Source organism: Anser cygnoides, chromosome 4 (assembly GCF_040182565.1).
Source record: "Anser cygnoides isolate HZ-2024a breed goose chromosome 4, Taihu_goose_T2T_genome, whole genome shotgun sequence".
NCBI classification, from domain to species: Eukaryota; Metazoa; Chordata; class Aves; order Anseriformes; family Anatidae; genus Anser; species Anser cygnoides.
Window position 1 is genome coordinate 34,161,789 of NC_089876.1, and position 23,807 is coordinate 34,185,595.

Below are 23,807 nucleotides of genomic sequence, written 5' to 3' on the forward strand. Positions count from 1 at the left end.
GGGACAACGGCGCGGGTGAGGAAAAAATGGAGGTTTTTATTTAACAAGTAAGCAGCAGAGGCGTGGGGCAGAACAGGGTGACGAAACGGCAGCCCTGCGCGGAGTCGGGATCTTAAAAAATCATCTCTACCACGTGAAGAGACTGAGATCGCGGTACCTTGGAAAGTCATTAAAAAAACACAAGTCTAGTCCTTACGAGTGAAAGTCAGTATGCTGAATTAAGAAACGGGAGGGCAGGTACATGTATGTACAGAGGCGTTAGACAGTGCTACTACACTTAACAGTCACACTTACCCGATTTTCATTAACTCCTTGTAATCATACCGTGAGGTCTCAGCTTCTACATACTACTAGCATCGCTAATAAAGAATAAAGATTTCAAGTAACCCTTCGCTGCTCTCTACTTGATTTACTGTATTATCAAAGGTCCTATTCATACAAGGAACAGAATACTACACTGTAGCCATTATTTTAATTTTTTCTTGCAAATTTAGTGCAAAGAAGTTTCAGTATGTATTCAGAAACCTGTTAAAATATCAGCAACTCATAAAATTACCTTCTTAATGCATAAGTGCAAAAAAAAAAAGTTGGATAGTTCTTACTTTTAGATGATTAAAATTAAGACAGCAATCTTTTTATGGTGTGTTAATAAAATTTCCTAAGACTAAATTCCAGAGAAGCTGTACATAAAGTTATTGAGTGCTAAAAATCTACAATACATTTTTCAAGTATAAGATACTGAAATATTATTGCCAATAAATAGTTGTGCTGTAGTCGAAGCCACGGTTCGTTTGTTGAATCATTCACATCTCAACATATTAGGATTTAGTTTCTCGCTGAGTTTATGTATTAGAATTGCTAACTCTTCTGTTGCTTGGGATTTATCCTCTAAGAGTTCGTAGCGAAGACTAGAGATATCTTGTTTGATTTCCTTTAATTCACCTGTAGTGGAAAAAAAAACAAACACACACACACTTGTTAGCAAAGTCTGTTTAGTGTTCTTTAAATAATGTTAAGTCACATCAGTGCCCGCTTCAAATTATTCCCTGCTGGTTGAAATGTCCATGGGAGCAGGTGGTGGGGTGGGGCAGAAGGCTTTACCTCTTCCTCATTCTCTGAGACATGTCCACCCCTAGAGAGCACCAAAGGTATTTTGATACTCCAGTGTTGTGCTCCACATGTATACAGAACACCAAGGGTTCAAAAAGCCCTTTACATAGGTTAATGCATTAATCACAGCAACACTGCTGAACAGCTGGTAAATATTAGTACCCCCATTTTAGAGAGAAAAGGCAAAGAGGTTTTTTTCTGACGTGATATGCTGAGATCACACAGGAAAAGTGTGGCAGAGCTGGCGATAAAACTCACAGCTTCTGGGTCTCTCTCCTCTTCCTTACCAACAACCTTTGAATTAGAAAGAGTCAACCAATTTAAAGTTGTTAGAATTTGACACAAGGACAAAAACAGCATTTAAATGGAAACAATAGTGGAGGCCAGGCTAGTAACGCCCCTCACATCATATATGCGTGCAATTGCCTGATCCATCTGTGCCAGTAAAAGCTGTTCTTGTCCCAGGTTGTTCATCACTCCCACCAGTTGGAGAGCACACACCTGCCCGCAGAGCAGCTTGGGTAAGTGTTTCTGGTACACTGAAATCATCCCAGCTACCCAGACTAGAACTGCTCATGCTAAGCAGGTGTGTCTTACTGGTGGCAGTCAGCTCCATGCTGCGTGCACCCTCATTATTTCATCTGGGGGCCTGCCCAGGCAAGGACAGGACATGCCTTAGTCTCAGCTCAATGGGAGCATGCACCAGGGATGCTCCCAAGGCCCTGCAGTTCTGACACAGACACAAACCTTAGATACATCATCTCTCAAAAGATGTCTGGTTGTACACTAAAAAAAGTGGCTACAATTCTCATTTTTTCCTCGCCATACAGGTAAGTACACAGCTTTTTTTTTTTCCCCTCTCAAAATGATGTGCAACAACAGATGAGTATTCCACACAGCTTATCAAAGATGGGAACACAAGTGGTTCATGGTCTGGTTAATTGTGTGTTCAGTTAAATGAAACAGAGAGAAAGATATCCTGTAGCTCTGACAAGGACTGTGGAAGCGTGAATACTTTGTGAGTGATTCCTCACAAGTTTCCTCTGTGACTGCAGGTGTGTCACGTGTGTACCCCAGTTTTCCATCTGTAAGATGAAGCCCATAATATTTCTCAGAAGTTCTACTTCTTCAGTCCTAATTGTCTATTTTTATTGTCACAGGGGTAACTCCATTACTACCTACGTGAGTTCGGTGCACTTGAAGTAGGCAAACTCATTTTAACTGAAGCCTCCATGCACCACTGTAATACTTCCAAATAAACAAGACAAAAATTCTCTGGAATTTGGAAAATGCTGTCTCTTACCTTCATTTACTTCGTCATTTTCTCTGTCCACTTGTGCTTTCAGAACATAACGTTTGATCAGTCTTTTCATTATTTGCTGCCAGATTAAAACAGTTATATGATCAGGTTAGGCACACATAATGAAACTATTCACTTTTCCTTCTGAGGTTGTGAGAGAGGTAGGCAAGTGAAAGAACGACTAGCCCCACATGAAGCAGTTGCTTTGTATGGTTTTTTTTTTTGGTTTTTTTTTTGGTGGCATGCAAAGATTTGTCATTACAAATAAGCACCTTTCTCATCCAGTTACTTCTTAATTTACAAAATACCACAATTGTTGGGATGGAACAGGACAACAGGAAAATATAGAATGTAATTTTGTTTCTTTCTATGCAGCTAGCAAGTGGAAATGAGCAAGTTTGGCTTTTTGTCACCAATTCGCTTTTTACGAAGTCATCAGATGCACCACCGGGCTGCAAACTGATGATGCACGGTAGCATGGTGTCTAAGCATACCTAATTTAGGCTTTAAGTAGCTTCAGAATAGGTCTACTCTTTGTTAAACTCAGTTCACGTTAGGATTTGTCTGAAATAGTAATAAATAGATATTTACCTTTAAAAAAAACACAACAGTATGATAGTGCAACATCAGCCATGAAAACTGTATTTTTATACTGCAACTGCAAGGATTCCTCATATTTACTAATACTCTTGGTACTGTTCTACCATAATTAATGTAACTTGCCTTACATAATTTGTACAGATGGATTATGTACCTTCCACATGCTCACTAGGGGAACAAGAGCTTCTATTTACTCTTTTATTTCTGAACAGGAAAGAACACAGGAAGTTAATATCCAGCAAGCTCCTCTTACTAGACAGGAATATTCCCATCTGCAGAATTTCTGAATGTCACATCATGAGAAGAAAGGAAAGTAAAGTAATGCTAACCTAGGCAGTCCAATGCTTCCATAGCTCTTTCCCAGAAATCAGTTTCCAAAGTTTGCTTCCTAGACTTTCAGAACTGTGACGTCAGAGATCTAAGTTTTGTCTGGGTCAGTTTTTTTAAATGCTTGCAATAATCAGGCTTGAACAACAACAGCCTTTTTTTTTCTAGTAGCATCCTGGGGTTTGTTTTCTACAGAATGTTTTCTTTATCTCATGAAGGCAAAAAATCATTCTGCTAGTACCTTCGCACACTTATTACTCAAAACAGTGACCAGCGGATGTACTTACCTGATAGCGTGTTGGCTGATTGAGAATGCTGTTAAAGCTGTGTGATTCAAAAACTCTGGAGTTCGACTGAGTGAAAAGGTTTAACTAGAAAACAATAAGAAAAAGTTAATACACGTGATAGAATTAACATTTAGAAATCAGCCCCTCTGACCCCCACCACCACTTTGGTATGTCTGATTTTATAAATTGAAAAAAAATGATTATTTTAGCCATCCTGTTCACAGCACAGCTCCAAAACAATTATGTTTACACAGCTGAGGAAATGAACTATGACTTGGAGGTGAGGATGAGTGACCATAGCAAGAAGAGAGAGTCTGGCTTTAACAGAGCTGTTGTGCTCTGTGTTTAACATCCACACACTTAGGCGTATATTTAACTGCAAATACATGCTCAAAACCATTCCTGCTCAGTACAAAGTATTCTTCTAAAGCACAATTATCAGGAATAGTAATACAGCTAGAAAACAGTCAGTGTTCAATTATTAACAGATCAGCAAATTCCACCACAAAGTCATCAGCTCCCAAATAATTCATTATTTTTGTACCATTGAGTGAGAAACAGGAAAAGTCACTTCGGACAAGATGCTTTTGTGATGAAGGCCAAAGGTTTGTAACTACCAACTCAGGGACCTAATTCTTACCTCAGATGCACTGGTGAGCGTGAAGTAAAAATGTGTATCCATAGCAGAAGGCCCTAATCTGTATCTGTCATTAGTTTTCTGTGTGACCAGTTAGTCATTCAGTCAATGATGGCTGACCTCTCTGGTGGGCTAGGGGAACAAAGTGCAGTCAGCCTGCACCTACACAATAAGTTGGATGCTTTCTGTGTCACGTATATTGTGCCTATAATGCGCACAGCCTGTCACATAAGGTGGGCCACGAGTGGGGTGTTTCTACCTACTCCAGGCTGCCCGCTTTCCTGCAGGCAATCCATGGACTGGGCCAGGATTTATCTTTGTACACAGCATAAAACTGTGCCAGTTCAGCCTGACTCAGAAGAGGCTGTGGGCTGCCTTTCCCAGAGAAAGATTATTTGGTTTGTAGTTCAACAAAACTAGTTCAACCTGACTTGTCTCAACAGTGACTCAGACAGAATTTTTGTTCTTTAGTGACTTTAAAGTCTAAGCTGCTGCTGTATGATATGGCAGTGCTACTGAACACTTTGTTATAATAGCATATCTTAGGGAATCAAGGATTTTTGTTATTTTAAACACATCTTCTGAACAGTGAGCACAGAGAACTTCTGAAGTTCAGGCATTTGGAGCACTAGAGAGTGAGTGAGTAGTTAGTACCAAAAAGAAGTGCTTTCAGCTAAACGGATTAAAATTGACATTTTAGAAAACATGTATCTACTTTCACTGCCTACAGAAAACTGGAGAAAATATTTTCTTTATGGAAGATTCAGTAGCACCAACAGATCAAAACATCCAGGCTCTAGAAAAGATCTTTTCTAAAAGGTAACTGGACTTGACATTTCTGGTAATTTACAGTAAACCAAATCAAAACGTATCTTCAAAAATAGTTTTGAGTCCTTATAATATACAGGACCTCTAGCCTAACTTATTAAAAGAAAGAAAGAAAAAAGAAAAAGCCAAATGAAACCTCTTTTACGTGAAAAATCGGAGAAATTATCCAATTCTCACAGGGTGTTGTGACACTGCATTCATTAATGTTTGTAAAAAACCACTTAGATACCTAAATTCAGAATGTCATGGAAGTGCTAAAGATTATTACCGCCTATTTTGCCTCTTTCCTGTTGTCCTCTGTTAAGAACATAGCTTGTGGCAGTAGGAAGTACGTATCATACAGCATTTTCTGTTTACCTGGTTTAGCGAAAGAAAAAGTTCTGACTCCTTTTTTTTTTTCTTCCATCCTGAACTAAAAATCTTTCCAGTGGAGGATGAAAGCATCTTTGTTCAATATTTAGGTCATTCCTTGTGAGAATTAATTGCATCTTTGAAGAGTCAGTTATTTAACTGTGTTTTTCTAATCATTGGACATTGTTGTCCTAAGAAAATTTATTGCCATTGTTTGCCTAGACATACTGGTTCAAAACAATCTGAATTACAGATCTATAAATATAAATGCTTACATTTATCACTGTACTATCATCAGAAGTACAATTTACACACTGAAATTTAAAGAAAAGTAAAATGCTGGAATGGAAATACATTCCTTCATGATAATAAAAAGATTTCAGTACCTACCCTAGATTTGGAATTGCCCATTCCCATTTCAATGTCCTTCTGTAGCCGTCTTCTCCTGCACTTAGAAAAGTTAACGATCCTCATGACAAAATAGAAAAAAGATTTGGGGCTTGGTACAAGACTAAATGGTGGAGGTAATGTTTTTCCATCATCAAAATATGATAACCAAAGTTTAGAACGGGCAAACTTCCACTCTACATCACTGTCATCCTGTATTGAGGAAAAAAAAGTATATACTTTTTAAAAAATGAAATGCAAAAAACTTCCTCCCAAATAAAACTCTTTTTAAATATCTACTCTTTCTGTTTTCATGTAAATGTTATCTGCTTGCTAGTAAGAATCCCAATAGCTCTGCAAAAATGTAACCATTCTATCAAGACTATTTTAAATAAATTTCAGCTGTCTCTTTATGTCAACATCTCATTGTCAGTACTTAGTTCAAGCATCTGAACAATTTAAACAAGTGTTATTTTTGCACTGAGTGAAATTGAAAGCTACCATATAAACTCCTTGCTATTTAAAGTCAAACTTTTCTTTAATTAAATCTTTTTTTTTTCTTTAAGTTGGTCACATGAACCTGGTACTCAAACAAGTGACAAAGTATTGGCTTCAAGGCAGACGTTGCTTAAAGTGGTAGTACTCACAGCTTTTCACATAGAGCATGAAAAGTAATGCTGATTTATAATAGAGCACACAAAATAGGAACTTCACTGTCATGAATAAATTGTTAAAAAATGACAAACCCATTTTGTCCTGGTACATCCTTACTGAAGTATTGCAAGGCTCAACTTGGTCTACTACAAAGTTGAAAAGCTGGTTTAATATAACCAGCCTTCTCCAGCTGAATTCCCTGACATTCCCCAGAAGTCACTGAAAGTACTGGAAGTATCATATTAATTTGTACACTAAGTCTGAGATTTTCTTCTTTTTTTCCTCCTGCTGATGCGTGTGCACACGTGCATGAATGTAGTACTCTGAATAGTATCAGGACTTATGGTCTGGAAAACTATAATAATCCTTTTATTTTCATTTCAGCAACTTGGGTTTGATTTCTAAAAGCAAGTATCTTCTCCAATTTGAATTTTCCCAAATTTTTAGTGGAGATGTATGCTAATTACCCTGCTTTAATTAATTACCTTTAAAAATGAAGATACTTTATCATCATACTGAAACTCAAATAAGGCATCTCTCTTTTAATAAGCAATGCAGCCAAGAACTTCGAATTCTGAAATTCAAATATTTGTTCAACCAAGTCATTTGGTAGATTTGGAGAAATACTGCTGCAGTGTTTCAGGGCATATGGAAAAGCTCAGCAAACCTACAATCAAATTTTAATATTGTATCTAAAGCAGAAAAAAAATACATATTACAAGCAAAGCTTGTAAACACTGCAAAGTGCGACTCAGTCACAACAGCCATGAAGATAAAACACCTACATCACACTCCAAGTACAGGCAGGCATATAAATGTAACAAAGTGTGCACAGGAGTGGTGTAAGGACTGAAGTATCTAACTCCTGCACGTTTAGCTAAAAAGGCTAAAGATTGGTACTGAAAACCAGGTTTCCATTAAAGAATACATCAAAATACATTTAATCCATATCCTAATGATCCATCAAAGATTGAAGTGCACTACATAAAGAAAACATGCTATAAGCATCCTAAGCAAACAGGGAATGAATTAACCATGTCTAAAATGTTATGCCCAGTAGCTTTGTTTTCTACTTCACAGCAGTCTTCATTTGAACATCAGTTTTTTAAGACTTCTGGATGGATGCCATCTCCTCAGACGCATACATTTGCTGCAAGATGAACTACTTGTTCAGATCCTGCAAGGATTCGCAGCTTGGCTGGGTTGTTTGAGTCAGTCCAAAACCAGTGTTTTTTGTGATCTCTTTTACTGAGGTAATCCCTTGATCATACTTTTGCATCACTCAAAAGATGCAATCACTAAAATAATAATTAATAATTCTGCCCTTTTTCAATATAACAAGAGAGAACAATTTGAGAACAGAACCGTACCTCAATTTCTTGATAGGAACTGTTGATCATAGCAATCAGCATGTTGAGCAGAACTACCACCATCGTTACATTGTATATGCCATAAAGAACATAACCAATGTTCTCTATGAACTTATGATCGTATTTCAAGACAACAGAGGTTACTTCAGACAAGCCAAATATTGACCAAAATAAGGTTTTGAAGCTTTCTTCCACTCTAAGGGAAAAAAAGACAATATTATTACTACTACACAAATAAATATAAACTGTGTTTACAGTAATTGATAAACAATCTCAAGCAACTTGTCCATGATCAGGTTTGTAGAGAACTGATCAAAACAACAAAGATGCAAGAAAATATTTTTCACAGTATGCTCAGTTTCCTCACTGAGCTCCATCTATAGATAATATAGGTGTGACACTGATAAAGCATGCAAAAGAACAGGAATTAGAAAGCCATCATATTTTCAGGTTTCAAGATATTCTCATTATTTTCCAGTCTAACTCTGCAGGGGGCAGACCTTCCCTGTCCTAACAAAGGTAAAAATGGGACTGATGGGAAGAAGACCACTGCACTCCTTTCAATAGTTTCTGATTAAACCTTCCATTAAGAAGGATGCACTCCAAAATGGGTAGCAACAGGTTTAGCAACAAAACCAAGAATCCAAAGAGATCTCATAGGATTCGCTCAAGACTGCTGTTGAAATCAGTGTAACATTGCTGCTGGCTGACTTCCACATCACTGGGACACAGCTATATGAATGGGTATATTGTCTACTAAAATAGCACTGCTGTTTAAGCAATTAATATTTATAGTTTGATTTCTAGATGGTCCTGTGTGGAGCCAGAACTTGGACTCGATGATCCTTGTGGGTCCCAAGTCAGAATATTCTATGATTGTAAAAAGCATTCAAATATTATGCATATTAGACACCTGATATCAAATACTGTAAAATAAATTAAAAGTGCAAAAATCATACTCAAATTAAGGAAAAGTCATGGAATTAGCTACATTAAAATGCAACAGTGTTCAAGGAAGTCACACCTCCTCCTGTATGAACATGGGAAAAAGGGAAGAGTTCGGAGTTTTATCACCCTGTGGAACTACCTCTGGTTTGTAATACCCTTAGTAGTTTCCACTTCCAGCACCACTTTGTGTCACGAAGTAAAATAAATAAGGAAATGAAAAAAATGAAAGCTTCAGAGAAAATCATGGCAAGTAAACCATCTCATTGCATGAAAACGAACATAACTGTCCTTCTTCTGTACTCACCTAACGATAAGAAGTTACCATGTAGACTGCAAATCTGATCCAAAAGAATCCAGTGCAGTTTATAGATTTGTTTCAGTACTGAACTAAGATAGAAATACATCATCTACATAACCAGTAAGTCCCTTTCTTGAAAAACTAAAGTGTTATTTGGAGACCTACCACTGACACCTAGGCTGAATCTCTCTGTTTATCACATAAGTCTGACAGAGCGCAGATGGAGATCACAATTATAGCAATTGCTTTAGGAAAATGTCATTCAGGAGAAATCAATAACCGTTTGTTGCAGTCAGTTGTCTACAAGCCTGTATGATTACCACAATATACTAGTACAATTATTTTAGACTGCAGTGACAGTTTCCATTATTCAAGTAGGAAAGAATTGGTCTTTTGTATTCTGCTTTCTAAGGTTCTGAGATACCTGATTTCTCACAAACTCCCGTTGTCTTCAGTTTAATTTTAACAGCAGGAGAGAGCATATAGTACCTCAGACTTTGTTACCTTAGTGGTAAACTCAAAATTTCATAGCTGCTTTTTATTTAAACATTATTGCATACTTACGTTGTAAAGGCTGGGTTTAGCTTAGCTCCAAGGTAGTAGGAATACAGTATGAACATTCCAATCATAAATGCAAGAAATACCATAATAAAAAGGACCATAAATTTGAAGATGTCTTTAACAGTCCTTCCAAGTGAAATCTGCAAGGGCCCAAAACTCTCATTTGCAGGCAGGATATATGCAATCCGAGAAAAGCTAAGAACGACAGCAATTGCATAAAGGCCTTCAGATATTATCTGAGGATCAGATGGGAGCCATTTATCTCTAGCTGGAAGATACAAAATACAGAGGTAAATACAAAGTGTTACTCCTTTATCACAATGTAAATAAAATACAAAATAAATAAATATCTGTAAATAAATATCTGTATATCTTAAATCTTAAATATCTGTAAATCTTAAAAATCTGTAAATAAATCTTGATAGGATTTGCCGTAAACATGTCTGAATTTAGTAAAGACAAATATTGGAAGAGTCTAGCAGCTGCTACTCTCTTCCTATTTCCTGTAAGTAACACAGCATGAAAATAAACTAAATTACCTTTTACTAGAAGAAAAATTATACTTGAAAAAACACAATATTTTCTTCTACATTTTGGACTTTAATCTAAACTATAATAAGAATAAACAATGCCTTGTTGCTTTTCTTAGCATTACTGTTTTATTAGCTATGTAAATAAGCAGTATGCTAAGGCCAGAAATTTATTCATATTGGGGGTTTTATTCATGAGAAGTTAACAGTGTTGGCTGATGAACAATTTCACTCATTAACCACACCAACCTTTTGCCATTGTTAAAAATTTAGGATATAACCAAGGCCTCACTGAAGTCACAGACAATACTGCCACTGAAAGTAGATAGCAGAGGGTGTAGGATCATGATTTTTACCCACAATATACACAGAAACAATAGTTATATTGAATCATATATATAGATATTTATATAGAATCATAAATTTTTTATTGCATGAATTACTGTACCATCTTAGCACAACACTGCTGACTGAAAGCGTTTGATATCAAAATACCACGTTTCTAAGTGTGTATTTACATAGATCCAAATTCAAATTGATTATAGAGCAATTAAAGTAAACAACAAAACCAAATTTGCTATTGTAATATATCGAAGGAGCCGTCAGGAGCAAATACAGCCTTTGCTGCTGCTGCAAATAGAAATTCATCACATCTCTAATTTCTGCACTGCAATAACCAACTGTTTATTACTTCCATTCTATTTGAACAGATTACTGGGTCTCGCATCCTTCCTTTATCATGAAATATTGAATTACAATGTTGAAACAACTGAACCAAGCAAAAAAAAAAATCACATGAACATTGTATCTGCTGTGCATTATGTGGAGAATAAAATAAAGCTTGCAAATGTTTAAAATTAAGACAGTCAAATTTAGCTCTGTATAAATAGTTACAACAAAAGGCAGTTAAATAATGAAGTTACATTTGAACTTTTGTCCTTATGCACATTGTTTGATTTGGTAAACATTTGCCAAATTAGCATCATAACAACTGTTGTTTAAATAGTATAGAATGAAAAATAGGGAGGTAGAAACAGGTAGTCACAGAATCACAAAATTGTAGGGGTTGGAAGGGACCTCGAGAGATCATCAGGTCCAACCCCCAAAAAAGCCAGGGGAGAGCGCAAATGCAGTCGTCCCACCCCACCCCCCAAATTATGCAGTCGAGTTTCCCACATTTGGGGAAATCGCAGGGGTCAGCACACCCGGAATGCAGGGGATGAGCCTCGCCCTGGGAAAACCACCGGCCTGATCATGGTGTCTCCCCTACCAGGTAAGCATATACAATGCTATGAACACAAACACAAGCAAAAATTCAATTTAAGGCTTCAAATGCTAGTTTTTCTAATTTAACATTCATGTTGCAGAAAATTTAAACTCACCATAAGTAAAATACTCTATTTCTGGAGGAAGCGTGACTTCAGAGAGGTCACTCTCCACAATGTAGTTGTCCACATATTGTTGTGCTTTTGTGGCCTGCAGGAATGCTAGAAGCCTCGCCGTGAAAGCTGCAATGAAAATGGACAGCATCCCAAAATCCAAAACATTCCATAACTGCAAAATATATTCCCTGGGTCCTTCCAGCCACAGCTCTTTGCATTCTGACCACATCATACCTGCAACAAGAAATGACAAAACATAGCAAAGTTGGCCACACCATTTCCATTTAAATTTCCTGCATTCTCCCATTCCATGAAACCACGTGGCACCAGCAGAACAAAAATTCACTTACTTGCAGTGTCACAGGGTTGTCACACGCCTTGAGTAAGGCTGTCTTGGTTTCAACAGGATTGATCAAATGGCAAAACATAAATAAATATGCAAGGATAAAGCTCAGCTGTCTCCATACAGGATGGTATAGAGCCACAACTTCACAGTGCAAGTGTTATAGCCCAACAACATGACAACATGCTAGGCTTCTAAAGAAGAAAAATGTTAAATGTGGAAAAAGAACCTCACATTTCCTTACCATTTGCATTCATAAAATGCTCATGAATCAGAAGAATTTTTTACTTATTTATTTATTTATTTAACATAGAGAAGCACAATAACCCAGCTACAGAGTTGCCCAAATATAAATGGCACAGTTTCAATACTGGTTCTCTACTTTACAGAATAAGATGCTTTTCAGCACAGAAAGTGGAATTTGGCTGTAACTCAGCTTTTTTACTCAAACGCCTCCTCAGAAATTCGTTCATGTGGGATTAATCCAGGTCACAGCCAGATCAAGACTTTGAGATATAATTGTTGTGAATCAAGACTTTCTCTTACTTCAAAAAGGTTTGTTAGCAAGAATAAAATAAAAGACAACAAACTTTCTCCTTGATTCCCTGGCTGTGTAGTTCGGAGGGAGTACTGCTCTGCTGCAGACTTGAGCCATGGATTCTCCAATATAAACTGTAATTTTGCTGTCACCCCAACCACATGCACAGCAGCCACAGACTGGATTGGCTTGGGGCTGGTTGTCTCTTGAGTGTCCAAGAAATTTCTCACAGTGACTGAGTCCTAAAGACCACCAAAATCTCAGTCCTTGCCTTCTGTCACACAAAGAGGCTGCTCTCCATCAGGATATAATAGGATTACCACCAGGCAGCATACCAGGTATACTAATCTCCATACCCTAGCAGAGTTTGACATTAGCAGTGCTTAAGCCAGGAGATACAGATGATTCAAAAGGCAGAGCGAGGAACTTGTAGCAGCCAAAGAAGTATTCCCTTTCTCTTCTGCAGCCTCTGAAAGCTGAGAATGCTACATTATCAAGTAGCTGTTTTCCTACATAAAGCACCTAACTTTGATGAAAAGCTAGAAAACGGCATTTTCTGCCGTACATAGTTTCAATCAGACCAACAGCTGATTAGCTTTTGTGAAAAATATTGAGTAATGAGAACTGACTCATTAGCCCCTTGACACGGGTAGAATCAGTGATTTCTCCAAACCCTACCTAAGCAGCAAAGCCACACAAGCACTGATGCACCAGCTCATTAACACTGAGGTCACCTTCTTGCACACAGAGCAGCACAGTACACTTGCTGATCCTACTTAAGAAAACCAAAGTGAAATTTCTGTGGTGTTCTCCTCAGCAAGCCTGTGCTCCTGTTACAAAAGCCAGAATTACTGAACTGCAGCAAAGTCACTGCCAATCAACAAACAAGTATTTACCCCCTGCTATGAGAGGGGCCAGCACAGAGATGCTTTCACCAGTTCCAATGTACTGTTATCTGCCCTGAGGGCTTAATTTTAACTGTGCTGCAGCTAGAGCGAAGGGTCGGGACCTGGGCTTCTCTCCTTTCTTTTAGAATTTCTACCTTCAGGCAAACAGTGACAGAGATGGAAGGGGCATTATACTTACCAAGTACCCACACCATGATCAGCATTTCTGTCCAGGTGAACTGAGTAGTCTTCACCCTAAAGATCTGCTTAGGGTAATCAGTAACGGTGACATTTGGTAGCGTTGTTATGCCTTCAAATCTGTCTGAAGCATTGAACACCAGCAGGCCTAGGAAAATAATGAAGGATGCTGCATGTGCCACAAATTTCATAAACGGGCTTCGAAGAATTCTTCCAAGCTGCAAAGGCAGAATGAAAGCAGTCATATTTTTTTCAAAGAAACAAACTCTTTTGTCAAGTATTTCAGAAGCATTTATGGCACTCAGTGCTCAGAACAGTCTGAAACTTTGTTTTAAAAGGATACTCTTCCAAGTGCCCTGAACTGTGGTGCTTTACCATTTCAGACAAAACTCTCTCAAAGGCACTCTCATGGACTATACTGCCCTGTTAGTGTGTGTTTATGTTATTCCATAAACTCTAAATGGCAATATTTATGGGGAAACACTCCAAGGAGTTACAAGTGTACACTGGCACTCACAGAAAAAATTTGATCTAATGCCCACAGATGCCAATGGGGGGCTGGAGCAAGCCTATGGCAAATAAATAAAAGCCCCAAGTAGCAGAACACTTCCCCTACAAACAAGAAAGTATTATTAGCTTGTCTGTGACTATAACCTAACTAAGGAAAAAAAAATCAGACTCATCTTCTCATCTCTGGCTACTGTTTTCCATCCACTGAACATTTTTTCAGAGCAGAAGGTCCCAAACAAATAACCTGCAAATGTCTACTAAAACTAATGACAATTCCATCACAGTGGACTAAGAAAGAAAGTATCAGAGATATTACTTCCAAATAAATTCAGCTAATTCATTTCAACATCTGCACCTGCTAGGACAGAATACACACAACATAGGCAGCCCTTTTGTAGCTCAGGAGAGGAACAGCTGACTCTAGAAGACAATGCTGGGAAGAGCAATGGGCCTGTTGCTGTTACTCGCTATACAAAAAAGAAGAGTCTGTGATTCCATCTGTACTAGCCTCATCCTGCAAGCCAGGGTCAAAAGTGCCAAGTCCATCCCTCTGAGGGCGATACTGCCAGCGTCCTTAATTTAGACAGTGAAGGTCTAACGTTGCCAATGCTGCTTGGATTCCCCCAGCCCTGCCCTCAAAGAAGGCAAGTACCAGTGAGGCTGCACCACAGGCAGCAACGCGTGCATCAGCTCAGACACAGAGATGGAACTGAGATCCCCTAGCAGTGCTCTTCAGAGACCTCCGGGCACGACTGCATGTTTGAGTTGGCATGTCCCTCCCACTATCATAAAATCCCCTGTGGAGTGCTGCATTATCAGCAGCATTGTATCCGAAGAAAAAAAAAAAATGAGTTCAGCAGGTGGGGAACTGTAAGTAGCATTCTTATTTCAAGGAATGGCTTTCAGAAACTGGGGTCAGCTACTATGCACTAAGCAGACCAGCACACACTAAACAGCATTTACTACCTGTGCAAACAATCCCAGGTTCCTTTCCTGCTGATGACCTTTAGAAAGCATTTTGAAATTACAATATCAAATAACCCATCTGAAGGTACACTGCATTTGTTTGACATGAGAACTATGAAAAATGTCAGGTGTTTCTGGTACTGAGAATTAAAGCTCAAGCACAAATGTTACTTTTCCACATTAGACGCTACCAAAAAATAAAGTATTAATGTTTCTATGACATGGAGCTGTGAGGAATATCTTCACTAAAGATAAGCACAGAAAACAACATTTCAGATAATAATCAGAACAACAATTATACTATTTCATACACATTTATCTTAAAAGTAAACAAATATTTAACCCAGAGAAAACACCAGGTTCCCTTGAAATATGCAAGAGATGAGCAAACTTCCTTTTTGAAGTGAATTGCAAGGAAAACATAGGAGTGAAATGCATTTCTTTGCTGTAGACTAAAAATATCATTAATCAGTTAAAAATTGGAAACAACAGAATTACAGGCACATCTTTAAATTTTGAAAGCCAGAAACTTAAAAACAGCACCCAGAATAGTATAGGATACACAATTTATAAGAGTCAGTACCCTGCTACATGGCGCAATCCAATAACCAATGGCTAGAAAAGGAAGGCCCAACGCCACAACCAGCACAACCAGACACTTGATAGCTATGGTCTGCTCCCGCAGTCCTGAGAGATTTTCATACCAGATAGTCAGTAGTTGTTGCTGACAGTTTGGATGGGCCACAAACTGCAGAAAAAAGACAGAAAACCAAGACACATTAAATTTTATAGTATGAGTTATATGACTGCTATGTACAGGATCAGTAAACCTTAAATATCTGATGTTAATTCAGACCTTAAGAACCACGCCTCTTTTTCTTTCCTTTAAAATAATGGTTAACAAATAAAAAAGAAACTGCTGAGCTCATTAAAAGAAGCATTTTGAGGACAGAGTCACACACGTGGACAGCAATCACAACGGAAGTCTTTTACACATCATTAGAACAACTTTGCATACCCAACTGGATCGAGTCAGAGTTGAGCTTTAGTGCTAACTTCCAACAATTTCTCAGCAAATCCAGCTGATCCAAGGTACATGCAGAGTCTGAGTGGAGCTCAGACATTCTGGGGGACCCAGAATTCACCTTGAGCCTCTCCCTTTCTGCACATCCACTTCCTCAAACATCACTGCCCTGTGATTTGGTTCTTCTACAAAGGCTCCAAATATCTCCTTAACCATCTATACATTTTAAGTCTAAAACTTACTAAGGCAAGAAATAAATGAAGCGAAACTATAGCACAGAATTTTAAACCTCAACAAAGGCACAGAGATGGATAATGAAAGGGTTTCTTCTCTTACTAGCATCAATGGTGATAGGTACCGCTTCTACTTGGATGCGCCTGGGATTAGAAATACAGTAAGAAGCCAGGTCCTACCAAGACATTTTGGTCTGTTGTGGAAAATAACAGTTATTATTCAGTGACTCAAGGAAATTCTATTTTGTGAGTCAGATGAAAAGACGCTCCTGTGGTTTTAATGATGCTCTAAGTATGCTAATAGATTGCATTTTGCAATAGATTGCATAGTTTAGTATATTCTCTATTTTAAGTTCATACCTTTGATACTACCTCAGCTAAAAAATACAAAATACTCAAATTGCACATTTTTGAAAAGTAACTGTTCCTTTATACTACTTTAATACTCTAGAGGATCCTGAGTGTATACAATCTATAGCAAGCATCAAACAGAATTGGGGAAACCACAAGAGTACATTTGTACAAATATTTGAATAAATATAGTTTCTGATATAAAGACCAAAGGTTGATATTTTCAAATCTGCACACTTAAATTTGAGAGAATATTTAAGCATTTAAACAAAATGTTCTGATTGCAGTAGTCTAAGCATGCACAGCTACCACTTGTACTCAAACATGGACACGTGAAAGACAACTGTCAAATATATGCTTACTCTGTTTTGACCTGACTCTGATGTCCACTGATTTCAATGATAAAATTTCAACTGACTTCAACCAAGCAAGGCCAAGACATCATCAAGCACTTTTGTAACCATGTGCTTTAAGACAAAAAAAAAAAAAACAAAACACACACACACCCAAAAAACAAACAAACAAAAGAAGAAAAAAACCCACACAACCACACAAATAAGCCAGATAAACATTAAGACCATTAAGACAAAGAAATTGGGCATTCAAGTGAATTTATCAGGGTCTACTCAAGAAAAGACAATCAGATAAGCAGAAAAATGCACCTGAGATTAATGTTCAGCTTCTTCTCAAGACAGTTATTACAAAACAAACTTGCTTTCCTGAGCCTTTTATATTGTTTCACTAAACAAGTTTCATTAGTCTCTAGTTTCCACAGATTCCTCCCTAAGTGTCCAAAAATTGAAAGCAAGCACTGACTGAGACGTTTAGATATTAAAATGGCAAATATTACGGATCCAGTACTCACAAAAACAAAACAAACAAACAAAACAAAACAAACAAACAAACAAAAAAACAAGCAACTTCCAACTTTCTCCCATGCAGCGTCAGGAAGACTTCAGCATGGATATATTTATCGAAGCAATTATGGAATGATAAAAAAAAAAGCTGTGGCCACCTACTGCACTTGTTTTGATATGCTTAAAGCTTAATTTTACTGAGAACACTCTTGGTTAAGTTGAAGGATGAACATGTGTTGCCCCGTTTTTAAAGAACTGTCGTAATTCATTAGGATTAAGCAATGGGATACTTGCAAAGAAAAGACCATACAGTCACTCCCACGTCATACAACCAAGAGCGTGCAGAAGAAGCGGAAGGAGTTGGAGGAAATAGCGCTATGAGTGCCTGCACTCCTGTTATATTTACATTTCTGGTAAAGTCCATTTCTGAAGTACTACCACACTCATCGTTATCAGTATTACTGTAATTATGCCATGTCCCGTGAGACTGCCACATTAGAAGAGCATGTGGGACACTGGTTAAGCATAAGGGTAAAAAGCCTAGTTATCACAGCCCTTTGAAGAAATCAGGTAACTACTTGTCAAACTGGTTGACAGTTACTAGTAAATTAGACTGAAGAATGCTAGTTGGTATCACCAATTACTAGTAAATTGGACTGAAGAATGCTAGTTGGTATCACAAAAAGGATTTGAAAATAAATCTGATAACTCCGTGTTGGATTAACAGTGAGATTTGACACGAGTTACTTATAGTTAAAAAATACTGTAAATGTTGTATATCAATTTTATTAGGCTTTGTACTCTGTTGAGATCATAATGTACTATATACACTTGTTTGCCAGGTCTTTTCTGCAAAACTCCATTCATATTCCAAAACTCATTAATAAGTGCATACAGTAGGGCAGACTTCTTCAAAAAATAAAATTAACTCATTGGCAATGAGAACAGAGAACCTTAAATCTCTCAGGAGGAAAAAATTGAAGCTGTTGCATGTACTTGAAACAGGGAAGTAATTTTCATATTTTAATCCACTTTTCTTTAAAACAGAAGTCCCTAAGTATTTTGGTGCATGATTCGGTAGCCAGTTAGATCACACATAAACACAGTTCGTTCCTATAATTGCATGGCCAACAAAAAACAAACAAAAAAAGAGATTTTAAAAGTCCTTCAGAAACTGATGTCAACTCGAATTGTATTTTTATTCTCTTTAATAGGCTGTCACCTTTGAAGCTTATGTACCATAGAAGCTTCTAACCTGGCCGGAGGAAAAAAGGAGACTTTTTTGTCTGTTTGTGTAAAGCACACATTCTGACATACTCTTGTCTCCTCTTTGGGAGCATACGTTTCCTTTTCAACTCAGGCCATCAAAGGACAAATACCTCAGCAGATTAACTGTGGGCAAAGACAGAAAAATAAATAATAATTTCAAATTACAAAGACATGTTTAAAAAGCAGACTTAAAACTGTAGGGAAGAGGAGAGAAAAGAAACACCCACGTTATTCCTCCTGTTGCCAGAGGAAATCGGAAAAAGCAGAAAAGGAGGTTTAAGGGAGCTTGCCGAAGGCTATGAATCAGCCTGAGGGCCCTCTTACATCTATCCAGAGCTGTGTGCTAGTTTATTTCTCATGGTCTATCAACATTCTCATCTGACGCCGAGAGGAGATCTGCCTGGCTTATAATTTTCCCCAGAAAAGGGAGAAGTTAGCGACTAAGATGCCAATGGTTACAGCGAGTTCTTCTTTGGAAATAAGTCTAAGGGTTCTTTAAACATCTTAGCAATGTATTTAACTGTTGGTAATTGCAAGAATACACACCACTTCCAATTCCTCATAGCAACTCATGTCACTTGTCCCATCCATAATAGCTCAGCAATTCATCCTTCTGTCTCAGTTAAAGTATTTGATTTTTATTTATTTTGAAAGCAATTGCAACCTCTTCTGTTTTTTTTCCCCCTGCATATCCACCTGCCCCCCTGCTTCATCTCCTCACAGCACAGTAGTTCACGTCACCTTTTAACTACCAGCCATATGATCCTGCAACCTTCTTCCTTCTGCATCTCTTCTCTCATCCTACTTTCCATGCAGTCTCTTATTTTTCATTACATATGCTGATTTTACTTAATTACATTTGTCTAATATGTTACGACCCAATCCAAACCCCAGTGTACAATAAAGACGCATGAGGCCTGTATCTGGTCACTAAGGAATTCCCAAATTTAATTTATTTGCTTTAATTTTATCTGTGTGTAACTGACTGTAACATTTTAGGCGCATTCTGTTTTATGACCATGAACCGAATGATCAGTATGTAAATATTTTTTTTCTGTATGACTAAGGGTGATTAGAATGTTATTTATTCCTAACATCCTAATGACTGAGTTGGGACCTAGCAGGAGCAGATCCTCGCATACTCTGATACACAAGCACATAACACAGAGATTTCCCAATTTTCATTCCTATCAACGAGAAACTTCAGTGTCTGAAAATTAAACATTGTAATTTTACTCAAACCTTATTGGTTTCACTTGGAAATATCATTCTGATTAAAAATTGCAGAATGTGGCCCTATGTCAGCAAGTTCTCTGAAATTGTGTTGGCAGTCTACAGAGTTAAGATACAATACTAAAAGTAATACTGCAGCAACAATTCAGCACAGAGCACGGTACTTGTAACCAATTTTCTTGGCTTCTGATTCCCTTAGATGTTCACTGTCGGGGTTGCAGTTCCAACCTGAACCTTAACACCAAAAATCACAACCTGTTTCCAGGATGGGCTTCAATTAGTGCAGTGCCTAGGGTATTAAGTGCAAGAATTTCATTACTAACAGAATTAAAATCTGCATTTCCCAGCAGTGAACATTTGAGAGCGTTTGCTCACTTGTCATACGCTGTTCCCCGTCTCTCCTCCCTCCGCAAAGGACACTCTGCTCATTAACCGTTCCATGAACTGCAGCTCCGTTTGGCTGCATTACCTGTCTTGCAATGGTGAACTGAACTTAGTGCTCCTGACCCAGAAGCATAGCTAGAAATACTGCAACCTAAGAAACATAAGCCACATCCTTGCCTGCTTCCTATAGTTTCAGGGTTCAAAGTACCCCTTGTGGATTTCCCACATCTGAATCTGTTCTGAAGTCAGAGCATTGCAATGATCTGCCACAGCTGTAAGGGAGCCAATCCCAGCATCAAAGGACCACCGCAGCAGAGAAATGTCCTGGCTTGATCTTTGCCATGCCCTCTGCTATGGCCACTTAGACAGAACAGCACGTGTATGAATATGGTAACAGCCCTGCACCATCTGTTTATGTCCTCCCACCACGATCATTAGTCTTGTAGAGTCGGAACTGTATTTGTCAGGAACTGGAGCCAAAACCCTGAGTTCATCTACAAATAACTAATCTCTTGCAGGAGACGAGAACAAGTTCGCTACATGGAACTGTCTTTTTTGCACTATGTAGATCTTCGCTATTCTTAACAGACCTGGGTGGCCCTTTGCTCAGCAATGAATTTAATCAGCAACAACAAACTCTCAGAAGAGAGCCACGGTCTTCAGCAAGAAAGCAGAGACGTGAATCTCAGAAAAGGTTTGGTACACACTGAAATACAAAACAAAGAATCCATACATTATTTAGACATGACAACTTATATGCTTATGTGCTTTTATTTTTCCCTGTTCCACTCTTTTAATTAATTTAATACTTTATATATGTTGCTTTGGATTTTGGCAATTAATGTGCATTTATCAGCTGTAGAACAATTCTGTACCAGAAACAAGGATTTATTGTTTGGAATCCGTCTACAATTTGTTTCCATATTTTGGGGACATGATAAACACCACCATTTCCCACCTGATCTAGCAGGTTGCTTACAAATCATTTTATATGGCAGATTGGCTCAACAGGTGGCCACATAATACAGTGTTTTTATTCTGAAAGACAAAAGACTTCTTGCAGAGATGATGAAAGTATAATGGCTGTTAAGAATGGAAACTATAGTAACTATGTAAATAGGTAGCTGTAAATAATATACATAGCTATCACTGTATTTCTTGAGTCTTCTCACAGTAGGACACTACATTAACTATTTTCTGTGCTAGTGCTGTGGGATCTTGAAGAGAACGACACGGGTACATATCAAAAACTGTTACAACAAATGGATATGCATCACATCAAATGTGTGAGACTGAGCTCCACTGTCCTTTACGTAACATTCATTCATAAAATTTTAATGAACTCACATTCCTTAAAAATGCTGACAAATACCAGTGCATAAATGACAAACTGAAAGTAACTGATGAATTAACCACAAACATATTCCCTAATTTTCAGGACTGATTTTTAAATTTTTTTAAAGGAATACACAAAGTAAATCATTCAAGATTTCTCACCGTAATACCACTTCTTGAAATCCACACAGTTGTTTATGAGCTCTTTGATTTACTGTCATATTTTAGACTAAATGGAAGAAAAATATATTTAACGGCAACTTAAACGTTCTTTTTTCCATTTTCAAAGTAGTAAAAGGAAGTCCTTTCTTTCCAAAAATACATATGTGTTCACAGAACACGAGTAGAAAGCTGTCAGACTTTCAGAAATCTACTTTCCAGAATTTACCTGCCCTATTTAAGTCAGAAAGCAAAGGTAACAAGAAGCAATAATGAACATTCCTGGTCTTTTCTTTGGTTGAAACCAACTCGTTTATAAGAACAGCCTTCTCTTTTGAGTAGATATTATCACAGACTGGCAGGAAGATATATCTTTACTTTCACTAAGTGAAAATCTGTCTCTGCTTTTTTTTTAATCACTAGATGAATCTGATCAACTGTGCATAACCCCGCTAACACAGCTGATTTATGTCATTAAAATCTCCTGCCAATTCTTAGCTGTGCAATATAGATTAAACAAAACTCCTTCATTGTAGCCCCCTTCTGCCAGCTTCTGCCTTGTGAGAATCTTGATTACACACACTATGGCTGCCTCTAATGCAACAGAGCATCAGTTCATAACACCTGTGGGACAGTGAGATGACATGGTGTTCCTATTATGTTGTCTGAAAGCACTCACCTTTTTGACTTCATACTTGATGGCCAGTTTCACACGGCTCAGTGACGCTCTGTGTCGCTGCGTTTCAACTGGCTCTGAATTCAAATCCCCATTCAGAATGGCCTCCACTTCTTCCGAGTCTCGGCAGAGATCGAGAACACCAACCACAAAATCCTTGCATTGCATAGACAGCTTGCGATAGTCGTTCTGAAACAGAAGGGTTAGAGAAAACAGCCCATGAGGAACAGGCTTGAATCAACAGCAAGGAAAAAAAAATGTACCTTTGTGCTGCTTCCCTATAAGCAACACTTGTGGTTACTTTTCAAAAGCTTAAGCTAACAGTTTAATATGCAAATTCGAGTCTTTGTTTGTACTTTTTTTATGCTTGTAGGTCTTCCACCACCGCTGTGACATTAGGTTTAAGCTCTTATCTGATATCTACCTTGTCAGAAACCTCAGTCTTCATGCATATCTGTGACCTCTCAGTCAGATTTCCGTGACTTTGTGTGATGCAGCCTCCAAACTCCTCACAAAAAGCTATAGCTGTAGGAGGAAACTTGACTGTACCCGTTTTACCCTGTTATATCAAATGTTTCAGAATCCAGCTCAAAGTAGCATAACCTTCTTTTTTGACTACTCCACAGCTTTTCTTCATTTTTCCCCATCAGAATGCTATTCTGAGTCCTCTGTCTCTTTGTTTTTCCCGTGTTCACTGTTCATCAGTGAACTGTTCATTTTCAATCACTACCTTTTTTAAAATCACTTTTGGAGACACTGATTTTTCCTTTGTGGCTCCCACTTTCCCAAAAATACTTCATTAAAACTTCTGTCTTCATCATGTGAAAAAAAAATCAATTTTTCTTCCCCCAAAACCTAACTTTCCTCCCCTTTGCCTAAGTACATTGCTTGTACAGCTAAGTTTTATTAAATTTTTAACTTAGCATTTATAAAACATGATAGAGGAACTAACATGCTCTCACTCGCATCAAATTATTTTGGGAAAAGAAGCTGCATAGGGTAATTGCAGGAATCAGCTAACAATCCCGTAAGTCAGATTCAGATACAAATCAAAATGAAACATTACTGGATACAGAAAAATACTACCAGGAATTATCTTACTATGGAAGACTGACATCCCAGATACAGACTTGGAAACGAGCAGTCCTAATCATAGACCTAAACAGGACCCAGATATTTTCTTTGGTCATAGATGAGCTTGAACAACTTTGAACCAACAAAGCTATTTTAGTTTAATTTTTGGTAATCAAGGGGAATAGCACAGAAGAACCAAT

General features: G+C 37.9%; 1 protein-coding gene and 1 non-coding gene across 4 annotated transcripts in view; both read right to left on the minus strand.

Moving 5' to 3' along the window:
* Nucleotides 1-16: 16 nt before the first annotated feature.
* Nucleotides 17-23,807, minus strand: part of TRPC3 (transient receptor potential cation channel subfamily C member 3) — a 42,232-nt gene continuing 18,441 nt past the window's right edge. For 2 of the 3 annotated variants that reach the window (XM_048078133.2, XM_013191358.3), the window contains exons 3-12: nt 22,537-22,722; nt 15,596-15,760; nt 13,538-13,754; nt 11,571-11,804; nt 9,662-9,926; nt 7,852-8,047; nt 5,831-6,040; nt 3,625-3,708; nt 2,414-2,489; nt 17-942 (exon numbers count right to left, since the gene is read on the minus strand). In XM_048078133.2, coding sequence (XP_047934090.1) covers nt 800-942; nt 2,414-2,489; nt 3,625-3,708; nt 5,831-6,040; nt 7,852-8,047; nt 9,662-9,926; nt 11,571-11,804; nt 13,538-13,754; nt 15,596-15,760; nt 22,537-22,722 — 1,776 coding nt within the window. In that variant the 3' untranslated portion in view covers nt 17-799. The remainder of the gene's footprint in view (nt 943-2,413; nt 2,490-3,624; nt 3,709-5,830; nt 6,041-7,851; nt 8,048-9,661; nt 9,927-11,570; nt 11,805-13,537; nt 13,755-15,595; nt 15,761-22,536; nt 22,723-23,807) is intronic. The other variant, XM_048078134.2, reaches the window with a different exon arrangement.
* LOC125184569 (U1 spliceosomal RNA) lies at nt 11,301-11,469 on the minus strand. Its single transcript, XR_007168790.1, has one exon. It is a non-coding gene; the product is annotated as a U1 spliceosomal RNA (small nuclear RNA).